The 19,773-nt window shown below is 44.9% G+C and overlaps 1 protein-coding gene across 4 annotated transcripts in view; it reads left to right on the forward strand.

Moving 5' to 3' along the window:
* RXRG (retinoid X receptor gamma) overlaps window positions 1-14,300 on the forward strand; it is a 72,724-nt gene extending 58,424 nt beyond the window's left edge. For all 4 annotated transcript variants that reach the window (XM_053247407.1, XM_053247405.1, XM_053247406.1 and 1 more), the window contains 2 exons: window positions 863-968; window positions 13,782-14,300. In XM_053247407.1, the coding sequence (XP_053103382.1) occupies window positions 863-968; window positions 13,782-13,929 (254 nt within the window). In that variant the 3' untranslated portion in view covers window positions 13,930-14,300. The remainder of the gene's footprint in view (window positions 1-862; window positions 969-13,781) is intronic.
* Window positions 14,301-19,773: the final 5,473 nt, after the last annotated feature.

Raw genomic sequence — 19,773 nt, forward strand, 5'->3', positions numbered from 1 at the left:
GCCCTTGGTTCTGAGCCTTGGCTGTTGCTCCCGGTCCTAGTGATGGGGCCATTGTTGCTGGCTTCTTGATGTGGTCTTTTTTCAACTGCTTGGCTTCTTTGTCACTGCTGCATTAAGTTCTGTGGCATTCTGATAGCCAGGTTGCTGCAAGAAGGACTGGCAGGAAAGAAAGTATGGAAGGCACTGTTCCTCTTAGATGTGTGCATGCTCACAAGGTGTTTTTTAAATGTCTGCTCAGTTAATTTTAGCTCTTGCTCAAGTTGAATTAGGAAGGCCCCACTCTGAATGCACATGCATTCATACACTGCCTTGATACTGCCACCCAGAACAAAACTCATTTCACACAGAGATGAAAAAAAATTAGGATTGCTGAAGCTGATGGAGGGTGGGATTTGGTGTGTGTGTGTAGGGATTGCATAAGGAGGAAGAGCTGATCAGCAGTGGACTGGTGGGAGAACAGAGGCCCTGATGTGAATGCTGGCGTTTGTATTGTGGGTGAGAAAATAGAACTTGTGGACTGCCCAAGGCATCCAGTTGTCCAGTACTGTACAGGCCAAATGACAGATCTTTTACTTCCAGCTACACCCATGCCATCTATCTTAATATTGAGAGGGTAGTTTCTGTATGCAATCTCACTGCTTGTCTTGTCAAATGGATGCATCCCCACAGCTAATATACAGCTCTGATCATTTGAAGTGTGTAGTAGAGGAATGTCTGTGCTGAGAAATTGCTCTCTGCTTGTTAGACCTGCTGCAGCACGGGTATCTCTCAAGAGCAGTTGCACTCATTGTCTGCTTGATTTGGCACTGTCTTTTTCTGCTCAAACCACCACCACCCCTCGCCCCTGCTCTCTCCACACCAGATGCCAAGGGCCTGTCCAGTCCTGCAGAAGTGGAATCATTACGTGAGAAAGTTTATGCTGCTCTGGAGGCTTACACCAAACAGAAATATCCCGAGCAACCTGGAAGGTAAGTTAGAAATTGGCCCAGAACCAATTCTGGTGGGGGGAAAAGAGACTACTGCTGATAATGGTGCTCCTGTGTGTTTGGTTGGCGTGGATATCTACATAAAACTTCAGAATTAAAAAAGAAAGAACCAAAGATAATCTGTATTGATACTTGCAGCCACCTTTCTGAAGCTAAGCAGGTCTTGTGTGTGGCCACTGCCTGAATGGGTGGCCATCTGGAACCCCTTGAATGCCCTCCCCCCATGCTCCCTGCATTATAGGTAGGATACAAATGTAATAAACAAATAACCTTCACTCTTCTCAGAGCCCAAAGTGACCTCCAGTTCTAAATGGCAACATCTACTTGTTTTGTCACATTCCACTCTTCCTCCTAGGAGCTCAGCCCCCTCCCCCCCAATTGTATCCTCACCACAGATCTGTCAGGTGAATTAAGCTTTGTGTGTGTGACTGGCCAAACATTGCCCAGCAGTTCCCATGGCTAAGCAGAAATGGAGCTCGGGATGCCCCAAGCATCTGTTTCAGTTTCTGATGTGAGAACTAGCTGCATATCTGCTCTTGTCAATATGTGCTCTGGATAACTTGCAGGCTTGCAGTTGTTGCCATTTTTCACCGGAGGGGGGAAGGAGGAAGAGCCGTTAAGAGGAAGATGAAAGGCTGTATGGGAACATGTTGTAGCAACATTTCCACAGCAAGGATATAAAATAAATAAATATTTTCACCAAGAAAACAAGAGGGGAAGGAGAAGCTAGGTCTGCTAGGGCTGGAGGGCTGGAAATCTCCTAAGGTTGGATTTCTGGCTGGCTGGCAGTGTTTGTGTCTTTGCCAGAGGAGAAGCCTGAGTGGGGGATTCATTCATTCATTCCAGGTGAGGGCCCCAGCTTGTGGGAGGCCCCACATTCCTGAGCTGAGTCAGTTTGACTGCTGATGTTGAATACAAGGCTCGGACCAGAGGGGCTTTGCTCCCAGGAGCTTTCCTAACAGGAGTTTGCAAACAGATAATGAGGGAGTTTAGCAGGAGATTGGCGGGGAAAGCTGTGGGGAGACAGAAAAGGCAAGAATAAGGTGAGCACTACCCACCTTTGTAATTTTCTTGGAGGACAAAACTAAAAACCATTAATCAGCTGATAAATGTACCCAGTACCTAGCTTCAAACCCCATATACTTTAAATAGCCAATAAAACTAGTTATGAAGGTAGAATGGCTTCTCCAAGATAGGGCTGAGAGAGATTCCTGCCTGCAACCTTGGAGAAGCCACTGCCAGTCTGTGAAGACAATACTGAGCTAGATAGACCAATGGTCTGACTCAGTATATGGCAGTTTCCTATGTTCCTATATTCCTAATGCCAGCAGGGGAGGGGCTGCTTCCCAGTGTATTGCATAGAATGTGGCATGTATGACTGTCTACCTGAGGGACAGAAGTCGTGGGTGTGTGCTCATTGCAAAGAGCTCTTGGCTCTCAGGGAATGAGGTTCCCTTGAAGTCAAGGTGGCTGACCTGGAGAAACTCAGGGAGGCAGAGGTGTGTGTGGATGAGATCCTCAGGGATGTGGTAGAGGCATCCCACTCCCATGCTGATGGCGCTTCTGTTGTCATGGAGAATGAGGGTCTCAGGGAAGGAGGACATCGGTCTGAGGAAGAAGGAAACACTCCCTTAGCAGGGACCCCTTCCTTGGGTTATGCGCCCATATCCTCTCGCACAGAGGATACTCCTCCAGGGGATGGGGGCCTCTTAGTAGTGGGTGATTCAGTCATTAGGGGCATAAAGAGATGTGCCTGTGACTCGCGTGTAGACTGCATGGTTACTTGCCTGCCTGGTGCAAAGATTGTGGATGTCATTCTGCATCTAGGTAGGCTGTTAAGCAGTGCTGAGGAGGAGTCAGCTGTCGTGGTGCACATTGGCACCAACAATGTTGGGAAATGTAGTCGGGAGGTCCTGGAAGCCAAATTTAGGCTGCTAGGTAACATACTGAAGTCCAGGACCCCCAGGTTAGCGTTCTCTGAAGTGCTACCTGTTCTACATGCAGGGACAGCAAGATAGGCGGAGCTGAGGGATCTCAATGTGTAGATGAGACGGTGGTGCCGGGAGGAGGGGTTTAGATTCATTAGGCACTGGGATACATTTTGGGTAAAGTGAAGCCTGTACAAGAGGGACGGGCTCCACTTCAAACAAAATGGAACCAGACTGCTGGCGCTGAAAATCAAGAAGGTCGCAGAGCAGCTTTTATAATGATGCCTGGGGGATTGTTGATGGGAACAGCGTGGCATCTGCTTTGGATGGCAAAATCCCCTAAGGTGTGAGGGTGAACATGTTTTGGATAAACCAGAAGGCGACAGAGTAGAGCCAGGAGTTGAGCAGAAGGAAACACAGGACAGCTTGCCAAATAGGTCAAATGATGATAAGGGGGATAGCACACTCCCACATCAGGTGAGGGACCCAGCGTATAGGTGTCTGTATACCAATGCCAGAAGCCTCTGAGCCAAGATGGGTGAGCTGGAGTACTTGGTTACTAATGAGAACATAGATATAGTGAGTGTAACAGAAACCTGGTGGAATGGTGAGAACCAGTGGGACACAATTATTCCTGGATATAAACTCTATAGAAGGGACAGGGAGGGGAGGATTGGGGGAGGAGTGGCACTGTATATCAAAGAAGGGATAGATTCCAATAAGCTAGAAAACCTAGGTGGACCGGAGTCCTTCACAGAATCATTATGGGTATCTTTACGAGGACTGAAAGGAAATGTGTTACTAGGGACATGCTATCACCCTCCAGATCAAAGTGCTGAGAATGACCTGGAGTTGGAGAAACAAATAAGAGAGTCGTCAAAGAGAGACAGGGCAGTAATAATGGGTGACTTCAACTACCCACTACCGATCTGGGTAAATTCACATTCAGTTAATGAGAGAAAGTCCAAATTTCTAGATGTGCTAAATGACTGTGCCTTAGAACAGTTAGTTGCGGAACCAACCAGAGAGATGGCGACTTTGGATTAATCCTGAGTGGTGCCCAGGACCTGGTGTGAGATGTCAGAGTTGCAGAACCATTGGGTAGCAGTGACCATAGTGTGATCCAATTCAGCATATATGCAAGGGGAGAATTGTCAAGCAAGTCCAACACAGATGTGTTGTACTTCAGAAGAGGAAACTTCTTAAAAATGAGGGGACTGGTAAGAAGGAACTTGAAAGGGAAAGTCAGGAGGGTCAGATCACTCCAGAAAGCATGGAACTAATTTAAAACCACAGTACTAGAAGCTCAGTTGGAATGTATACTAAGAAGGAGGAAAGGTACCACCAAGTTCAGGAGGATGCCAGTGTGGCTAACAAGTAGAGTCAGAGAAGCTATAAAAGGGAAGAAGACTTCCTTCAGAAAATGAAAGTCCTGCCCAAATGAAGAGAACAGGAAGGAACATATACACTGGCAAAAGAAGTGCAAGGACATGATAAGATTGCAAAGAGAGAGTTTGAGGAGCATATAGCTAGAAGTGTCAAGGGGAATAACAAAAGCTTCTTTAAATATATCAGAAGTAGAAAACCTGCCAGGGAGGTGGTTGGACCCTTAGATGATGAGGGTGTGAAAAGGATTATTAAGGAGGATAAGGAGATTGCAGAGAAGCTGAATGAGTTCTTTGCATCTGTCTTCACGGCAGAAGATACTGACCATATACCCTCTCCAGAATTGAGCTTTTCAGGTTTAGTGGCTGAGGAACTTGGTGAATTTGAGGTGACAAGGGAAACTGTTCTAAACTGTCTTGAAAAGCTAAAAATTAACAAATCGCCAGGGCCAGATGGCATCCACCCAAGAGTTCTGAAGGAATTCAAATGTGAAATTGCCGATCTCCTAGCAAAAATATCTAACTTGTCCCTACTGTCAGGCTCTGTACCAGAGGATTGGAAAGTAGCCAATGTGACTCCAATTTTCAAAAAGCGATCCAGAGGGGATCCAGGAAATAACAGGCTGGTCACCTTAACTTCGGAACCGGGTAAATTGATGGAAAGCATACTTAAGGACAAAATTGTTAAGCATATAGAAGAACAAGCCTCGTTGAAGGAGAACCAGCATTGCTTCTGCAAGGGGAAGTCTTGCCTTGCTAAACTTTTTTAGTTCTTTGAGAGTGTCTACAGGCATGTGGATAAAGGTGATCCGGTTGACACAGTATACTTGGACTTCCAAAAAGCTTTTGATAAAGTTCCCCACCAAAGGCTCTTGAGTAAACTTAGCAGTGATGGAATAAGGGGATAGGTTCATGTGTGGATTGGTAACTGGTTGAAGGATAGAAAACAGAGAGTTGGAATAAATGGGCAGTTTTCACAGTGGGGAGAGGTAGGAAGTGGGGTCCCCCAGGGATTGGTACTGGGACCAGTGCTCTTTAACTTGTTCATAAACGATCTAGAAGTTGGGGTGAGCAGCAAAGTGGTCAAATTTGCAGATGACACTAAACTTGGCATTTTTAAAGAAATTATTGTTCTATAAAAACTAAGAAATGATTCTTTTTTACTCAATAGAATTGGCTTTTTATCGTATCTGTAATTATGAAATGTTAGGTTGTTTCTTTATTTAGTTATCAAACTATGGACGGTGAAAAGTGTGGGAAGAGGTTGCTGTTTCTTTTCCTTTTTCAAAATTTGTATTGCTTGATATTTTCGAACACTATTGTTATATCTCCTTTATAGCAATAGCAATAGCATTTACATTTATATACCGCTCTATAGCCGGAGCTCTCTAAGCGGTTTACAATGATTTAGCATATTGCCCCCAACATTCTGGGTACTCATTTTACTGAACTTGGAAGGATGGAAGGCTGAGTCAACCTTGAGCCCCTGGTCAGGATTGAACTTGTAACCTTCTGGTTACAGGGTGGCAGTTTTACCACTGTGCCACCAGGGGCTTATCTACTTTTTATTTTGAAAACTAGTATTTTTAAGCCCGTTATGATAACGGGCGCTAGCTTTCTATCCCGTCTTTTCTGTCTCTCTCTCTCTCTTTCTGTCTCTTTTTCCCCCCCTTGTCCCCTCTCTCTTTTTGTTTTTTGTTTTGTTGTTGTCTCTGTTTTTGTTCTTCCTTATTTTGCTTATACTTTTTTTGGGGGGGGGGGTGGATGAATAACGGCCAAAATGGCCCATGAGAAGGTGGCCGCCCCCGCCTATCGCCCTCCCACGCACCCAGCTGCCGGAGCCCACCTTACCCGCTCCAGCCCGAAGGAGAAGAGAGGAACTCGGAAACAGAGCTATTCTCTGTGTTAAGCTGCTGCCCATACTGTCGCAATGGATGCAATAGGCGTCCTTTGCGTCCATAGCGGCAGTTTGAGCAGTGACTTAGCACAGAGAGGAGCTCTGCTCGTGAGCTCGTCTCTTTTCCCTCGGGCTGGAGCGGGTAAGGTGGTCTTCGACAGCTGGGAGGGCGATAGGCGGGGGCGGCGACCTTCTCATGGGCCATTTTGGCCCTTAATCTTTTTGGGGGGGGGAGCGGGGAAGGTGATTTTGGGCAGCTGGGAGGGCGGGTGAGCAGGCGGCGGCGGCTGTGAGCGGGCGGGGGCCTCGTTGGCGGTTTCGCCGCCACCTCGCCCAGCTTCATTTTGGGCAGCTGGGAGGGCGGGTGAGCAGGCGGGGGCGACGGCTGTGAGCGGGCGAGGGCCTCGTTGGCGGCTTCGCCGCCACCTCGCCCAGCTTCCCTGTCCCCCGTCTCGGTCTTCTCCCGCCGCCATTGCCCTCGCCTTTTTCAGGGCGGCCGCTTCTGGTTGTCTCGGCCTCCTCTCGCCGTGCTGCAGCTCATGGCCGAGGCGGCGTCTCTGCTGCCGCCTCGGCCACTTTCCCCCGCCGCCACACACCGGCTAATGGCCGCCCGTGGCTGTGGGACACTGGTGTCTGAGGTCCTGTGTCCCTTGGGCTCTTCTGGGCCTGTGCTTCGCGCAGGCCCAGAACAGCCCAGGGAGGCAGGGACGCAGATCCCCAACATTCCAAAGCCACGGCCACTCACTTAGCCTTTTATTATATAGGATTAAAATTCTATTTTAAAAATATTGCAGATGACAATAAACTATTTAGTGTAGTGAAATGCACAACGGATTGTGAGGAACTTCAAAAAGATCTCTCCAAACTGGGGGACTGGGCAACAAAATGGCAAATGCAGTTCAATGTAAGTAAGTGTAAAGTGATGCACATTGGGGCAAAAAAAACCAACTTCACATATACGTTGATGGGATCTGAACTGTTGGTGACTGACCAGAAGAGAGATCTTGGGATCGTGGTGGACAGCTCATTGAAAGTGTCATCTCAGTGCTCAGCAGCTGTGAAAAAAGCTAATTCCATATTAGGAATCATTATGAGGGGGATTTAAAATAAAAATGCTAATATTATAATGCCCTTATACAAATCTGTGGTGCAGCCACATCTGGAGTACTGCGTACAGCGTTGGTCACTGTATCTTAAGAAGGATATTGTAGAACTGGAAAAGATGCAGAAGAGGGCAACCAAAATGATCAGGGGTCTGGAGCACCTTCCTTATGAGGCTAGGCTACAGCATCTGGGGCTCTTTACCTTGGAAAAGAGGTGACTAAGGGGAAACATGATCGAGGTATATAAAATTATGCATGGAGTGGAGAGGGTAGACAGAGAGAAATTTTTCTCCTTCTCTCACAACTGTAGAACCAGGAGTCGCCCCATGAAACTGAAGGTTGGGAAATGTAGGACTGACAAGTGGAATTACTTTTTCACACAGCACATAATTAATCTATGGAATTCCTTGCCATGGGATGTGGTGATGGCCGCCAGCTTGGATGGCTTTAAAAGAGGCTTAGATTCTAAGCCTCTTTTAAAGCCATCCAAGCTGGTGGCCATCACCACATCCCATGGCAAGGAATTCCATGGTGGACAGGTCTATCAATGGCTACTAGTCTGATGGCTGTGGGCCATCTCCAGCCTCAGAGGCACAATGCCTCTCAATACCAGATGCAGGGGAGCAAGAGCAGGAGAGAGGGCATGCACATACTTCTTGCCTGTGGGCTCCCCAGAGGCATCTGGTGGGCCACTGTGTGAAACAGGATGCTGGACTAGATGGGCCTTGGGCCTGATCCAGCAGGGCTGTTCTTATGTTCATGAATTCTCATTAGGGAGTGTTATTCTGAGCATAATATTTTTCCTCCTTGAGGAGAAGTGTGACTTCAAAAGATATGCAACACACACACACACAAACAAACACACACACACACACGGAAATAAAAGCTCTATAAGAGTTAAAGGAAGCAACTTTCTGTTCTGAAGTGATAACTCTGTCCTGAGAGGCAGGGGCTCTGCATTCCCTAATCCTACTGAATGTAGCCACCCATCACCAAGTTCTTAACTACTCCACAGTTGGCACAGTTGACATTCTTTTGCAGGAAGGAAAGTAGTGCTGGTTTTACTTCTGACAGATTAAGGAGCTCTGCTGCTAAATGCCAAAAAATGCTGGTTCTGGGGTAGGATAGGAGGTTGCTTGGGTACTATCAATGAGAAAACCTACAGCACTAAAGCTCTGCAAAGACAAGGGTCAATTTTGGGGAGGATCTTAGTTCAGACTGTCTGCAGAGGTCCACAAACCTGTGTGGCAATGCATATGTTATCCAATGCTGCCATCTGCTGGCACTTATGCAAAAATACTGTACATGGAAAACATTTATCTTAACAGCCATGCCTCTGTATTACTTTTACAGTCTGGAGCTTTCCCAGACAGAAGGCTTTACCATGGGTTTTCTGCAAGGCTTTACTGCAAGTTCAAAGTTGCCCCCAGAACCCAATGCAAAAAGTGAATTTTTTTACCCCGGATATAAATCGGGCTACACTAGCGCACAATGAAAAACCTGAATTGTGTACGAAGTGCTCCCTGTTGGCTTGCAGAGACTTTGGGTGATTTGGCAGATATGTGAATGAACACTTCCATCCTTGAGGAGACGTGAACTAAAAGCCGAGTGTGAAAAACTTCCTGCCTGCCCCTCTTTAAGAAGTAGTGTTTTCTTATGATTTTGGCACTAATCAAAATGGAGTAGGAAATGAGACAAAGGCAAAAGGCAGGGTATCAATAAGTCCTTTATTATGGACATTGACCAGCAGAGTACAACAAACATAATGTAAAATATAACAATTGGTTTACAAGCCATTAAATTGAAAAAATCACTATGAAAAATTAACCAAGTTTTATCAATTTTTACAAGCTATAAAACAAAATTATGCAACATTTAAAGAAATCATTCTGGCCAGAGAGTAAGATCTGTGTGGTCTGGAAAATTTACTTTAAAAGGGGTGATAAAAAGCATTTGGATATCCTTATAAAAGAGGTGGACATGAGCGATTGATTTGATAGCATCTGTACCACAAGGGTATGTACAAGGGTACATACGATATTTTCTTATACTTTTCTTCTAATACAGCCATAGGAAAGGCATTGAAATGGGCAAGGGTCAAAGCTCTTCTAAATTTTTGACACTGTTCTCTGATTCAAATAGCTCGCTGGCCTTAAAATAGAGAATTGGTTGCTCAGGAATACATCTCTTGATCTGACTGACCTTCCATATCCATCACAGTTGTCTCAGTGCTCTCTTAGTCTGCTCAAAACTCATTTTTATAAGAACTTCCTGTGAGAAATCATAACAATATAATTTCTGTCAAAGAGATCTTTTCCACTTCAAATCAAAATTACCAACCAATCCCAGAGGAACCAATCCCACAGCAAAGAAATCCAACCTTAGCCAATAAGCAAAAATGCATAACCATAATTCTGTCTCCACCTTAACACCAGCTTCTCGAGGAAACCACATTAAACACACAATGTAGAAGATATTTCTTTAATTTTTTGATTGTACAACCTCCAGTGCAGAAGGCAGGATCTATTTTTATAATAGGGTATTTTATAATGTATTCGGATATATCTATTTTTATAATGTGTTTGGGTTTTGTTAAATTGTTAATATGCAGCTTCCAGCCTGGGAGAAACAACCACTAAGTATAACTAAACAGCAGGTGCAACAGGACATGGCTTTCCCCACCACTGCTCAACCACAAAAAGCTCACTTGTGGGGAAAGTGAGCTTTAAATGTTAAAGAACAAGCAACTGGCCCTCATTGTTGCCCTTCTGCCGTTCTACAACCTCAGAGCAATTGCAGTTGAAGCTCTGCTCCTCATCACAGTTGCCTTTGTCTCATGGGGTATAGATTCATGGAGCAGGGCCTGATCTACATACCATCAATGGGGTCCAAGTGTATTTGGGTCCCAGACTGCAAAGGGCTTAGTCCTGTACTTTGGGCTGGGCCCCAAAGTGAACGGGCAGTTAGTTGCTGTGAAACTAGTTTAATATGATGGCACTTTATTCCAACATAAACACACATTGTTATGAGAGATTATCTGAGGCATCTAGCCATTGTTTAAACATACCAGATAATTTCTTAGCACCATCTGCTGACAACTTGTGGGGAAACCGTGCTGCTTTTTAAAAGTCAGTAGTGTTGGAAAGGCACAGGTTTTCCACAGATGGCCAGTAGATGGCACTAGAAAATTACACAGCATATTTAAATAGTGTATAGATGATGCCTTGTCATCTTCTTGTCCACAACTTGTGTTCACGTTGGAATAAATTGCTGTCTGGGCTGACCCACAATCTAGTCTTCCAGTCCTATCTGGATTGCCAGTTTACTGGGAAACTTGCCACTTCCCAGTTGAATCTTTTGAAACTCTTTCTCAAGACTTGAATCCTTAGTGGGTTAAATTCCAGACAAGGGTATGGCAGACACCATCCTGACTCCCTCAGTCTCCATGGGGCAGGTTTGCAGGCCCTCTCTCCCTAATGGTGAATCCTTTGCCTTCTGCATTAACAGAGTCAAGTCTTTTTTCACTTATTTTATTTATGTATTTAAAAAGTGTATCCCTTCAGGACCAAGTCCTCTCAGGGCAGCTATCAAGGAGAGAGTCAACCACATAAAATCAGCCAATATCAACATGCAAAATACAATCCTTATAGCAACCATAAAATGAAGGAGCAGAAAATCTAAACACCAGCTAAAAGCAGCAATTAAAGACTTTTCAGAGCAGTGTTCTTACAACCTGCTTAAAAATAGCGAGGGTAGAGGCGCTTAAGAAATATCCCTAGGATGAGGGACGAGGGCATTCCAATGAGGCACCACTACCAACAAAGCCCTGACTCTGGTATCTGCCAAATTAAGTTGAAGAGTAGGTAGGTTGGAGAGCAGAAGGCTGAAGAGCAGGGCTTGAGAATCTGATGGCAAGGCCCAGGTAGGTTCGGCTGGGCAATGGCATTCTTTGAGGTAGGGCTTTGAAGGTTAATACTTTATATTGGGCCTGGCCTGGAAACAGCCAACCAATGCAACTAATACTGAACTGGTATCACATGATAGCTACCCCGTGTGAGGCAGATTTTTGCACCAGTTAACGTTTCCAAACTGTCTTGAAAGGCAGCCCCATGTAGAGTTCATTACAGTAGTCCAGACTGGACGTGATCAATGCACGCATTGTCTAACTCCCTCTTTATTGCTTACAGTGGCTGTATGAAGGGTGCTTCTGTGTTTGTGCAGTGTCTGTCTCATTGGATAATAAATCTTCTGGCTTGTTGCTAAGCACAAGGGGTGTTGAGGTCCTCTTTTTGCGAAATCCAGACTACAGCTACCTTGAGACATCCTTTTACTGTAAAGGTTTGCAAGAGCAGCAGCTTGGGCTTCTTCGTCCACATTTGTGAAGTATTATGCCCTACAGAGACATAGATTCCCAGAGATGTCCTCTGTTGCCTTTTCATGTGATTTGCCTCTTACTCCCACCACCCAGTAAGTGAGCTGACTAATCTCCAATATGTTGAACTGCGCACAACCCATTAGGAAGAAAACGGGGTCACTTAAGTATTACAATACCTGCTCCTCAAGTAACCTGCTATGCCTATAACTTCAAGGGGGTAGTGCACTTGCACATTGCGCCCTCCATCCCTATGGTAGATGACTCTCCAAAGATCATCACCTCCATGCTTGGAGGGGACTTTAGATTAAGTTATGGCAGCCAGTGGTTGGAAGTGACTGGGAAGGTGCTGGCTTTAGTGCCCACCTCCCTGCTTCTATTCCTTCTGTGCAAGACTGAGGGGAGGAGGCAGTACTCCAAAACTTACAGAGCTCTCTGAAAGGTCCCACTAGTGGTCTGCACATGCATTTTCCTTCCCATGTGACCGTACAGAACACTCATTTGGAGAACACCAGTTACAAGCAAGCAGCTCTGTTGTTCTAGCCTCCTGGCAGCACACAAATCCAGCTGTGTGGTCCCCTTTCTGGGCTTTCCAGGCTTTCCAGCCTTCCTCGTGATGGGCTCTTGCCCAGAATCATCTCATCATAAAAGGCAGAGGAAGCAATGGCAAATGGAGCAAAGTTGATATGATATGCATTATGTGACATGGCAGTGAGAGAATTAATATGAAACCAATTATTATTTTAAAATGATTCAGTCAAATGCATCATAGATTTGAAAGGTAAGACAGATCTGTGCATTGAAGCAGGAGGGCAGAGCCTTACGAGAACATTGAAGATAGGAAACCATTCACAGAGGGGAGACCCAGAGGGTGAGTCCCAATATTTGGGATACAACCAAAGAGCATTTAAGAATGCTCAGTATGAACTGTACACTAGACTCTTGATAGGTCAAACTGAGTATTTGCTGATACTTGCCAAGATAGCTTGGCCATAGTTCCCCATGCTCTGGTAACCTCCTGTGTAGATTACGGCAATGTGTTGTATATAGGGCTGCCTTTAAAAACAGTTTGGAAACTATAGGATAGGGCCACAAGATTATTAACTGAGTGTGGGTTAATACCATGCCAATACTTTGTCAGCTGCACTGGCTCCTGGTCCATTTCTTGGCCCAATTCAAAGTGGTGGTTTTGACCTTTAAAACCTGAAACAGCTTGGCACCAGGTTACCTGAAAGAGTGCATGATGATCCCATATGTCCCCTTCCTGAAGATCTTCTTTAGAGGTCTTGCTCCGAAAGACCCCACCACATGAGCTGAGGAAGATGACTGGGAGAGGGCCTTTTTCTGGTGGCAACCTATTTATGGAATAGCTTCTCCAAGGAGGCTTGCCTAGCACCATCACAATGCTCTTCTAGACAACAGGTGGTGTCTCTCTTATTCATACAGGCCTGTTTCATACAGGCTTTTTAGAGTCTGAAAAGTGATGTTTTAAGTTCAAAGTTCTCATGTTTTAAAGTTTTGTTTTAAATTGTTATGTGTTTTAGTTGTATGTTGTTCGTTGGGTTTGTTTTGTGAACAGCCCAGAGAACTCCTGCTGTGGGGCAGATATAAAGTTATTATTACTGTATTATTGCTATTATTATTACCTTTATTTAGAACATGCCACATTTAGCCAGCATCAGTCAAATAATCTGCAGGAGCTCATTCCTGACTGTCAGCTGTAACCCACCTGGTGTAACCTATCTTTATTTGCTAGCTAACTTTGCTCTGATTAATATAATTATTTATTTATTTGATTTGATTTATATACTGCCCTTCCAAAATGGCTCAGGGCAGTTTACAATGCCACATATTATATGGCAAATGCTGAAGCCGCTGACTTCCTTTCACATCTTTGATCATGTATATGAACAGTACATTTCTCTTGGCTATTACTACTGATGTCACACCATAGATGTCTGTCAAACAGAGTCTGATGTTCAAGGCCTTCCATACAGAGTCTTGTATGTAGCTTGCATCAGAGGTGGAGTTCCTTGTCTCTCAGCAGTACACCTTTGGACATTGCCAGTAGCCATTAACTGCAGGTTTTCTATATCTCTGGTTCCTTCAGGTTTGCCAAGCTCCTCCTGAGACTGCCTGCCCTGCGATCAATTGGTCTGAAATGCCTGGAGCATCTCTTCTTCTTCAAGCTGATTGGTGACACCCCCATCGACACCTTCCTCATGGAGATGCTGGAGACACCACTGCAGATCACTTGACCCTGACTGGAGGATGCTGAACAGGTTGAGGTGGAGAGGAGGAGTGAAACAAATGGATGAATGGTGCTGATTGTTTCCATTTAAGATGTTGTGGTCCCAGTTTGCTTGTGCTCGTTTCCGTTCTCCTACCCTTCAGTGTGGGGTGTAATAGGGGAATGGGGACATCTTTATGAACGTTGATCTTTTCAAAGGTGGAATTTTGTCCAGAGGCATACTTGCTACTTTAGCCCTGGCTGGCAGCTGGGTGGGACAGGATGTCCTGTAGGTTGTCAATAACAAACTTTGCCACCTGTACAAATAATGGAGTTTAAATTATTTTTTCACTTCCAATAAAATGAGAAATAAAATAATATATCATTGTTGGTGTTGAAGTCACTGTTGTTGCACAGCATTTCCTCCTTCTTTGACATTCTGGGGAATGGTGATAGTGGAAGGAGCCCATCAGTGCTGTATAGAATCTTTTCACACACACAAAAACTTTAGAACTCTGTCAAATCCCATGCTTGAACAATGCAAATACATGTATCAGGTGTGGTGTGGGTTCCCCCCACTCTGTGTACATTTGCTAGATGTGCATGCTTTTTTCTTTCTTAGATGGCAATGCAATATACAAGAGTTTCTAGTCCACGTTTCATTGTTGCTTTGTATGTTCTACTTTGGCTAGCAGGTGTAATACTTTATGTTATACTTTTTGCTAGCCAACAGACTTCAGTCAGCCTCGAATTGCAGCATCACACTCTCAAACGGAAGCAGAAAATATGGATCCACCAAGCATGATAACATGCTGTATTTTTAACAGAAATCAAGAACATGTTCTGCACTGCCACAGTCTGCAGAATAGTGTAAGCAGAGTGGGCAATATCCTTCTGTGCAAAATACCAGCATGCTTCTATGGGGGGAAACAAGGTTTATTTAGCTGGAGATTCCTGGTGCATTTAGAAAACCAAAGATGAGTTTGTTCAAGAGCTGTTCAAGGGGCATAATAAACTCCTCTCAGCCTCAGCCTACACACCCCAACCCACCTGCAATGGCAAGGATAATAAGTGCTTGTAAGGGCAACTGAGCGAATACTTCTGCCTGGTTAATGACCACATACAGTATTTGCTGGACTCAAAACTTCAGTAAAACAAAGCCATGTAATTTATTATGCTAGTGTGCATATAGTGACTCAGTATTTACAGTATATGACCACTTTTATTCAATGAACACTAAGAGGACTGCTGAATTTGCTGCAACCAACAGGTCTTCAGTGGCTCATGTCAATCTTTTAAATACCAGGGCTCTCAAGAGCCACCCTAAGGTTGTTAAAATGTTCTCTGAGTCCCTGCAAGTTCCCTTCCCTCTATATACAAACAGTTACAAGTTTGGAGGGACCTTAAGAGGAATTCCATCTCACCTTTTCCTCACTGTGGTTTAGAAGCTGCATAGTTTATCTGATAGATTAAAACCACTTTGTGCATCAAAGTAGTCCAATCTGGAAAGTACTTATGAAAACAAACCAGTTCCTTATTTTCCATATTTCATTCGCTCCCACAAGAGGTCAATGACATAGCTTTCCTCAGGACTCTTGGCATGGAAATAGGAGTATTCCTCAACTGGCTGACTGGAGACTCCTAAAAGGATTGCCTGCCTCAGCTCTTCATATGATGGAAACTTCTCCAGTCTCAAGCCACAGCTTCCAAGAGCTTGCCACAGCAACAGAAGACTGAATATATGAAGCTGCCACACACTTTATCAAATCGTTAGTCTAGCCTAGTAGTGACTGGACATTCCAATCTGGATATTGTTATTTAATTAAAGCAGTAGTATTTTTATTACAGTCTCTGATCAGCATAACACAATGATGTTACATACATATAGAATTTTTTAAAAAGCAATTAAAACATTACATACATACAGGCAGGGGCGTAGCTATAATTGAGCAAAAGGGTTCAAAGAACATGGGCCCCCAGCTCCTGAGGGCCCTCTAACTCCATATCTCCCTATTTTCTTCATTATCTCCCTCACTCTGGGGGGCCGCCAGAGAGAGGGATGAACATGGGCCCCCTCTCCCCTAGCTACGCCCCTGATTGGTGTATTTTAAAGATTGTTTTTAGCCTACTTTCCTTAAGGTAAGTAAGCTTATGAGATCACCTGTGTGTGTGTCCCTATCAACGTTGCAATGCCTGGACCAATATGAACCAAATTGGGTACAGTTGTAGGGACACCTAGGGTGTAGTTTGTGATGATGTCATACACCCCGATTCAAGATGGCGATTGCTTAAACGTCTGAGGCGCAAGTGGGCTAACTTGTGAATTGCTTAACAGATTTAAATCAAACTAGCTGACCCCACACAGAGCATCTGTGCACTCTTTGGGGCCGGCAGTTACCTCTCCCCCCCTTCTGCCCCAGTCTCTGCTTCTGGGCCCAACCGCCTCTTCTCCCCACTGCCACTTCTCCCCCACACACACTTTCTTTCTCTCCTCGTGGGCCTTGCCTCCACAGCCAGGTCCACTGCCGTGGCAACCAATCTTCCTGGGTGCACCTCAGCCAATCAGGCGTGTCCGCCCTCCAGCCAATCAGCTGGGTGCTGGGACGCACATTCCAAGGCACACCCAGGAGAATTTAAACCAAATTTGCTACAGCTGTAGGGACAGCTCAATGATGTAATTTGTAATGATGTCATCCACCTCAATTCAAGATGGCGGGTGCATAAACATTTGAGGCGCAAGTGGACTAACTTGTGAATCACCTAACTGATTTGAACCAAATTTGGAATAGTTGTAGGGACACATAGGAACATCTCAATAGCATAGTATGTGATGGTGTATCCACCCCATTCAAGATGGTGGACCACCATCTTGAATGTAATCCATCACCATTCAAGATGGTGGATGCATGAACATAACTGGGCTAATTTATGAACTGCCTAACTAATTTGAATCAAATTTGATGCAGTTGTTGGGACACCTGAATGGTGTAGTTTGTAATGATGTCATCCACCCCAGTTCAAGATGGTGGACAAGTGAACAGTCACAAGAGGGCTAACTTGTGAACCACCTGATTTGAACCAAATTTGCTACAGCTGTAGGGACACATAGAGCCACCTCAATGACATAGTGATGATGTCATCCATCCCAATTCAAGATGGTGGATTTGTGAACATTTAAGGCTGAAGTGGACTAACCTGTGAGGATTATAGTGAAAGGAAATTAGGCAGGTTAGTTCTTACCAGAACAACTTGTTTTAAAAGCAAAAAACCCCTTTGATGTACAGGGATAGTTATGGGTGTGTGGCAGCTGCAACTGAACGCCAAAAAGTGAAGAAATTTGATGGCCCATGGGTCACAGCATGGGACTTGATTCCAGTCCAGGTTTTTGTACTGGCCTACAAAATCATAAAATAGTCTCTTTTACTAATTGTGCTGGTTGTAGTTGTAGCCTGCTGAGATAACACTCACCATATGCTCAGAGGCACATATTACCAAGTTCTTCTAAAACATTGCTGTAACATTAATCCCCAGCTTTTGCTGTTGCCACCAGCCTACACAGGTAGTAGATTGGAGCATGGAGGATCTAGACAAACTGCGTTTCTGTGGTTATGATTGTGTTGGCCGGTACAATATCTCAGACTGGACATCAGGCCTCAAGACCCCATGATGGACATAATGGGCCAAATTTCCTCGCTTTTTGGAGTTCAGTTGGAATAGTCACACACATAACTATCCCTGTAAACCAATGTGGTTGTTGGGTTGTGTTTTTTTCTTTTCTTTTTTTTCTTTTCCCCCTTTAATTAAACTTGTTTTTAAAACAGAGGATCCCATATGGAGGTGTCCTCGTGTGTATTTTGGCTGGGCAACCATGCCAGCCCATCTGAGGGCAATTCCTTCAGCAATGTTTTTTATTCACACTGACCTCACAGCTTGTTATATTTACCATGTTTGTCAAATAGAATTGTGGTTTCTTTTAAGCCCAGCACCCATGGCTGCCTCTTTATTATACGAGGCAATGCTAAAGCAGCACTTTCCTTGTACTGAGCACACATGCCACACACACCCCGCCACAGACAGAAAAAGGAAGTAAAACATGTGCCTTTATTTATTTATTTATTTATTTTATTACATTTTATATCCCGCTCTTCCTCCAAGGAGCCCAGAGCGGAGTACTACATACTTAGGTTTCTCCTCACAACAACCCTGTGAAGTAGGTTAGGCTGAAAGAGAAGTGACTGGCCCAGAGTCTCCCAGCAAGTATCATGGCTGAATGGAGATTTGAACTCGGGTCTCCCTGGTCCTAGTCCATTACTCTAACCACTACACCACGCTGGCTCTTTGCAGGCAGCTAAGCTGTGAGGCTTCCCCTCCCCCTTTCTCTCTCCTCATTAACATTCTATAGAATACTCTATAGTAATGGAAGAGAGCTGGTCTTGTGGTAGCAAGCATGACTTGTCCCCTTAGCTAAGCATGGTCTGCCCTGGTTTCATATGAAAGGGAGACTAGAAGTGTGAGCACTATAAGATATTCTCCCTAGGGGATGGAGCCACTCTGGGAAGAGCATCTAGGTTCCAAGTTCCTTCCCTGGAATCTCCAAGATAAGGCTGAGAGAGATTCCTGCCTGCCACCTTGGAGAAGCCGCTGCCAGTCTATGTAGACAATACTGAGCGAGATGGACCTATGGTCTGACTCAGTATATGGCAGATTCCTATGTATTCTTGGCTAGCTCTTACTGGGCACATGCGGATTTGTTGTTACCATAGGCATTTTCTTAATTTGTAGAAATTCAAAACATATTGCAACAAACCCATGAAGGTGTGTCAAATAGAAGACAGACTATTGAAAGAGACCTTTCCTGAAGATATTGAGTCAGTCTGGGCTTCACTGTTCATTAGCAAAATCTCCCATTGTACAGATGCAGGGGAACAGGAAGACCCAACGGTGGTCTTGCTTTTCAGCTTCTGCTCCTCCTAGCTTAGCCACTTCCCCACAAATTCAGTTTTAAAAATCTGACACACTTGATCAGCAGGTGATCGTGAGCTTTAAAAATGCTTGTTCTAGCATGAATAGTGCAACAGGAAAGCTTGGAGAAACCAGAGAAGGTCAGGGGAACTGGGTAAAATAACATGATAGGTTGCTGTTTTACCTCTCTGCCCATAATGCACTCCTACCTATGTAATCTGCTGAGCTCCTAGATTTTGTTTGGTGAGGGGGCGGCGTTTACTTCTGGGGAGAGCTTGCTTTTTGCCTCACTGCCAAGGCCAAGAAGGACTGAAGCACCATGGACACCATTCGGGAGCTAGATTGGGGCCAGCGCTGCATCTGTGCATCCGTGCATCTGCTCTTGGGAGCTAAACCAGCACCCCCTGTGTCTGACGTCACCCCCCCACACGTCTGACGGCCCCTGAGGGGCGGCGGCCCAAGTTCTTTGAACCCATTCGCCCAATGGTGGCTCCGCCCCTGTATCTATATATCTATCTTTCAATCCTGCCTGACATGTGCTTCCCTAGGTGGTAACAATACTTACCCATCTTTACATAAGTTAAAATACAACAGGATAAAATTATTCAAGCAAGCATGATATAAAACCAATTAAATAAATTAAACCCTGAGAATACAGGTGCATCTTAAGAGTCATATGTACCACTGTTTTAAGGTTATTATCCACCAGAAATGGGCACAGCTGATGTATCAGCTGAAGCTGATAAAAAGTGCCCCTGGCCGTTGCCTCAACCTGAGCAACCAGGGAGTATTTTGGATCCAGAATGGAAACTTGTGGAACTCCTTAGAAACTTACCTGCTCCTCTCCTAGGTTTGGTCTGAGAGGCTGGTGCCTCCAGGGGATACTTGCTCCTTGCCCCACCATGGGGAC

This window comes from Hemicordylus capensis, chromosome 4, assembly GCF_027244095.1.
Source record: "Hemicordylus capensis ecotype Gifberg chromosome 4, rHemCap1.1.pri, whole genome shotgun sequence".
NCBI classification, from domain to species: domain Eukaryota; kingdom Metazoa; phylum Chordata; class Lepidosauria; order Squamata; family Cordylidae; genus Hemicordylus; species Hemicordylus capensis.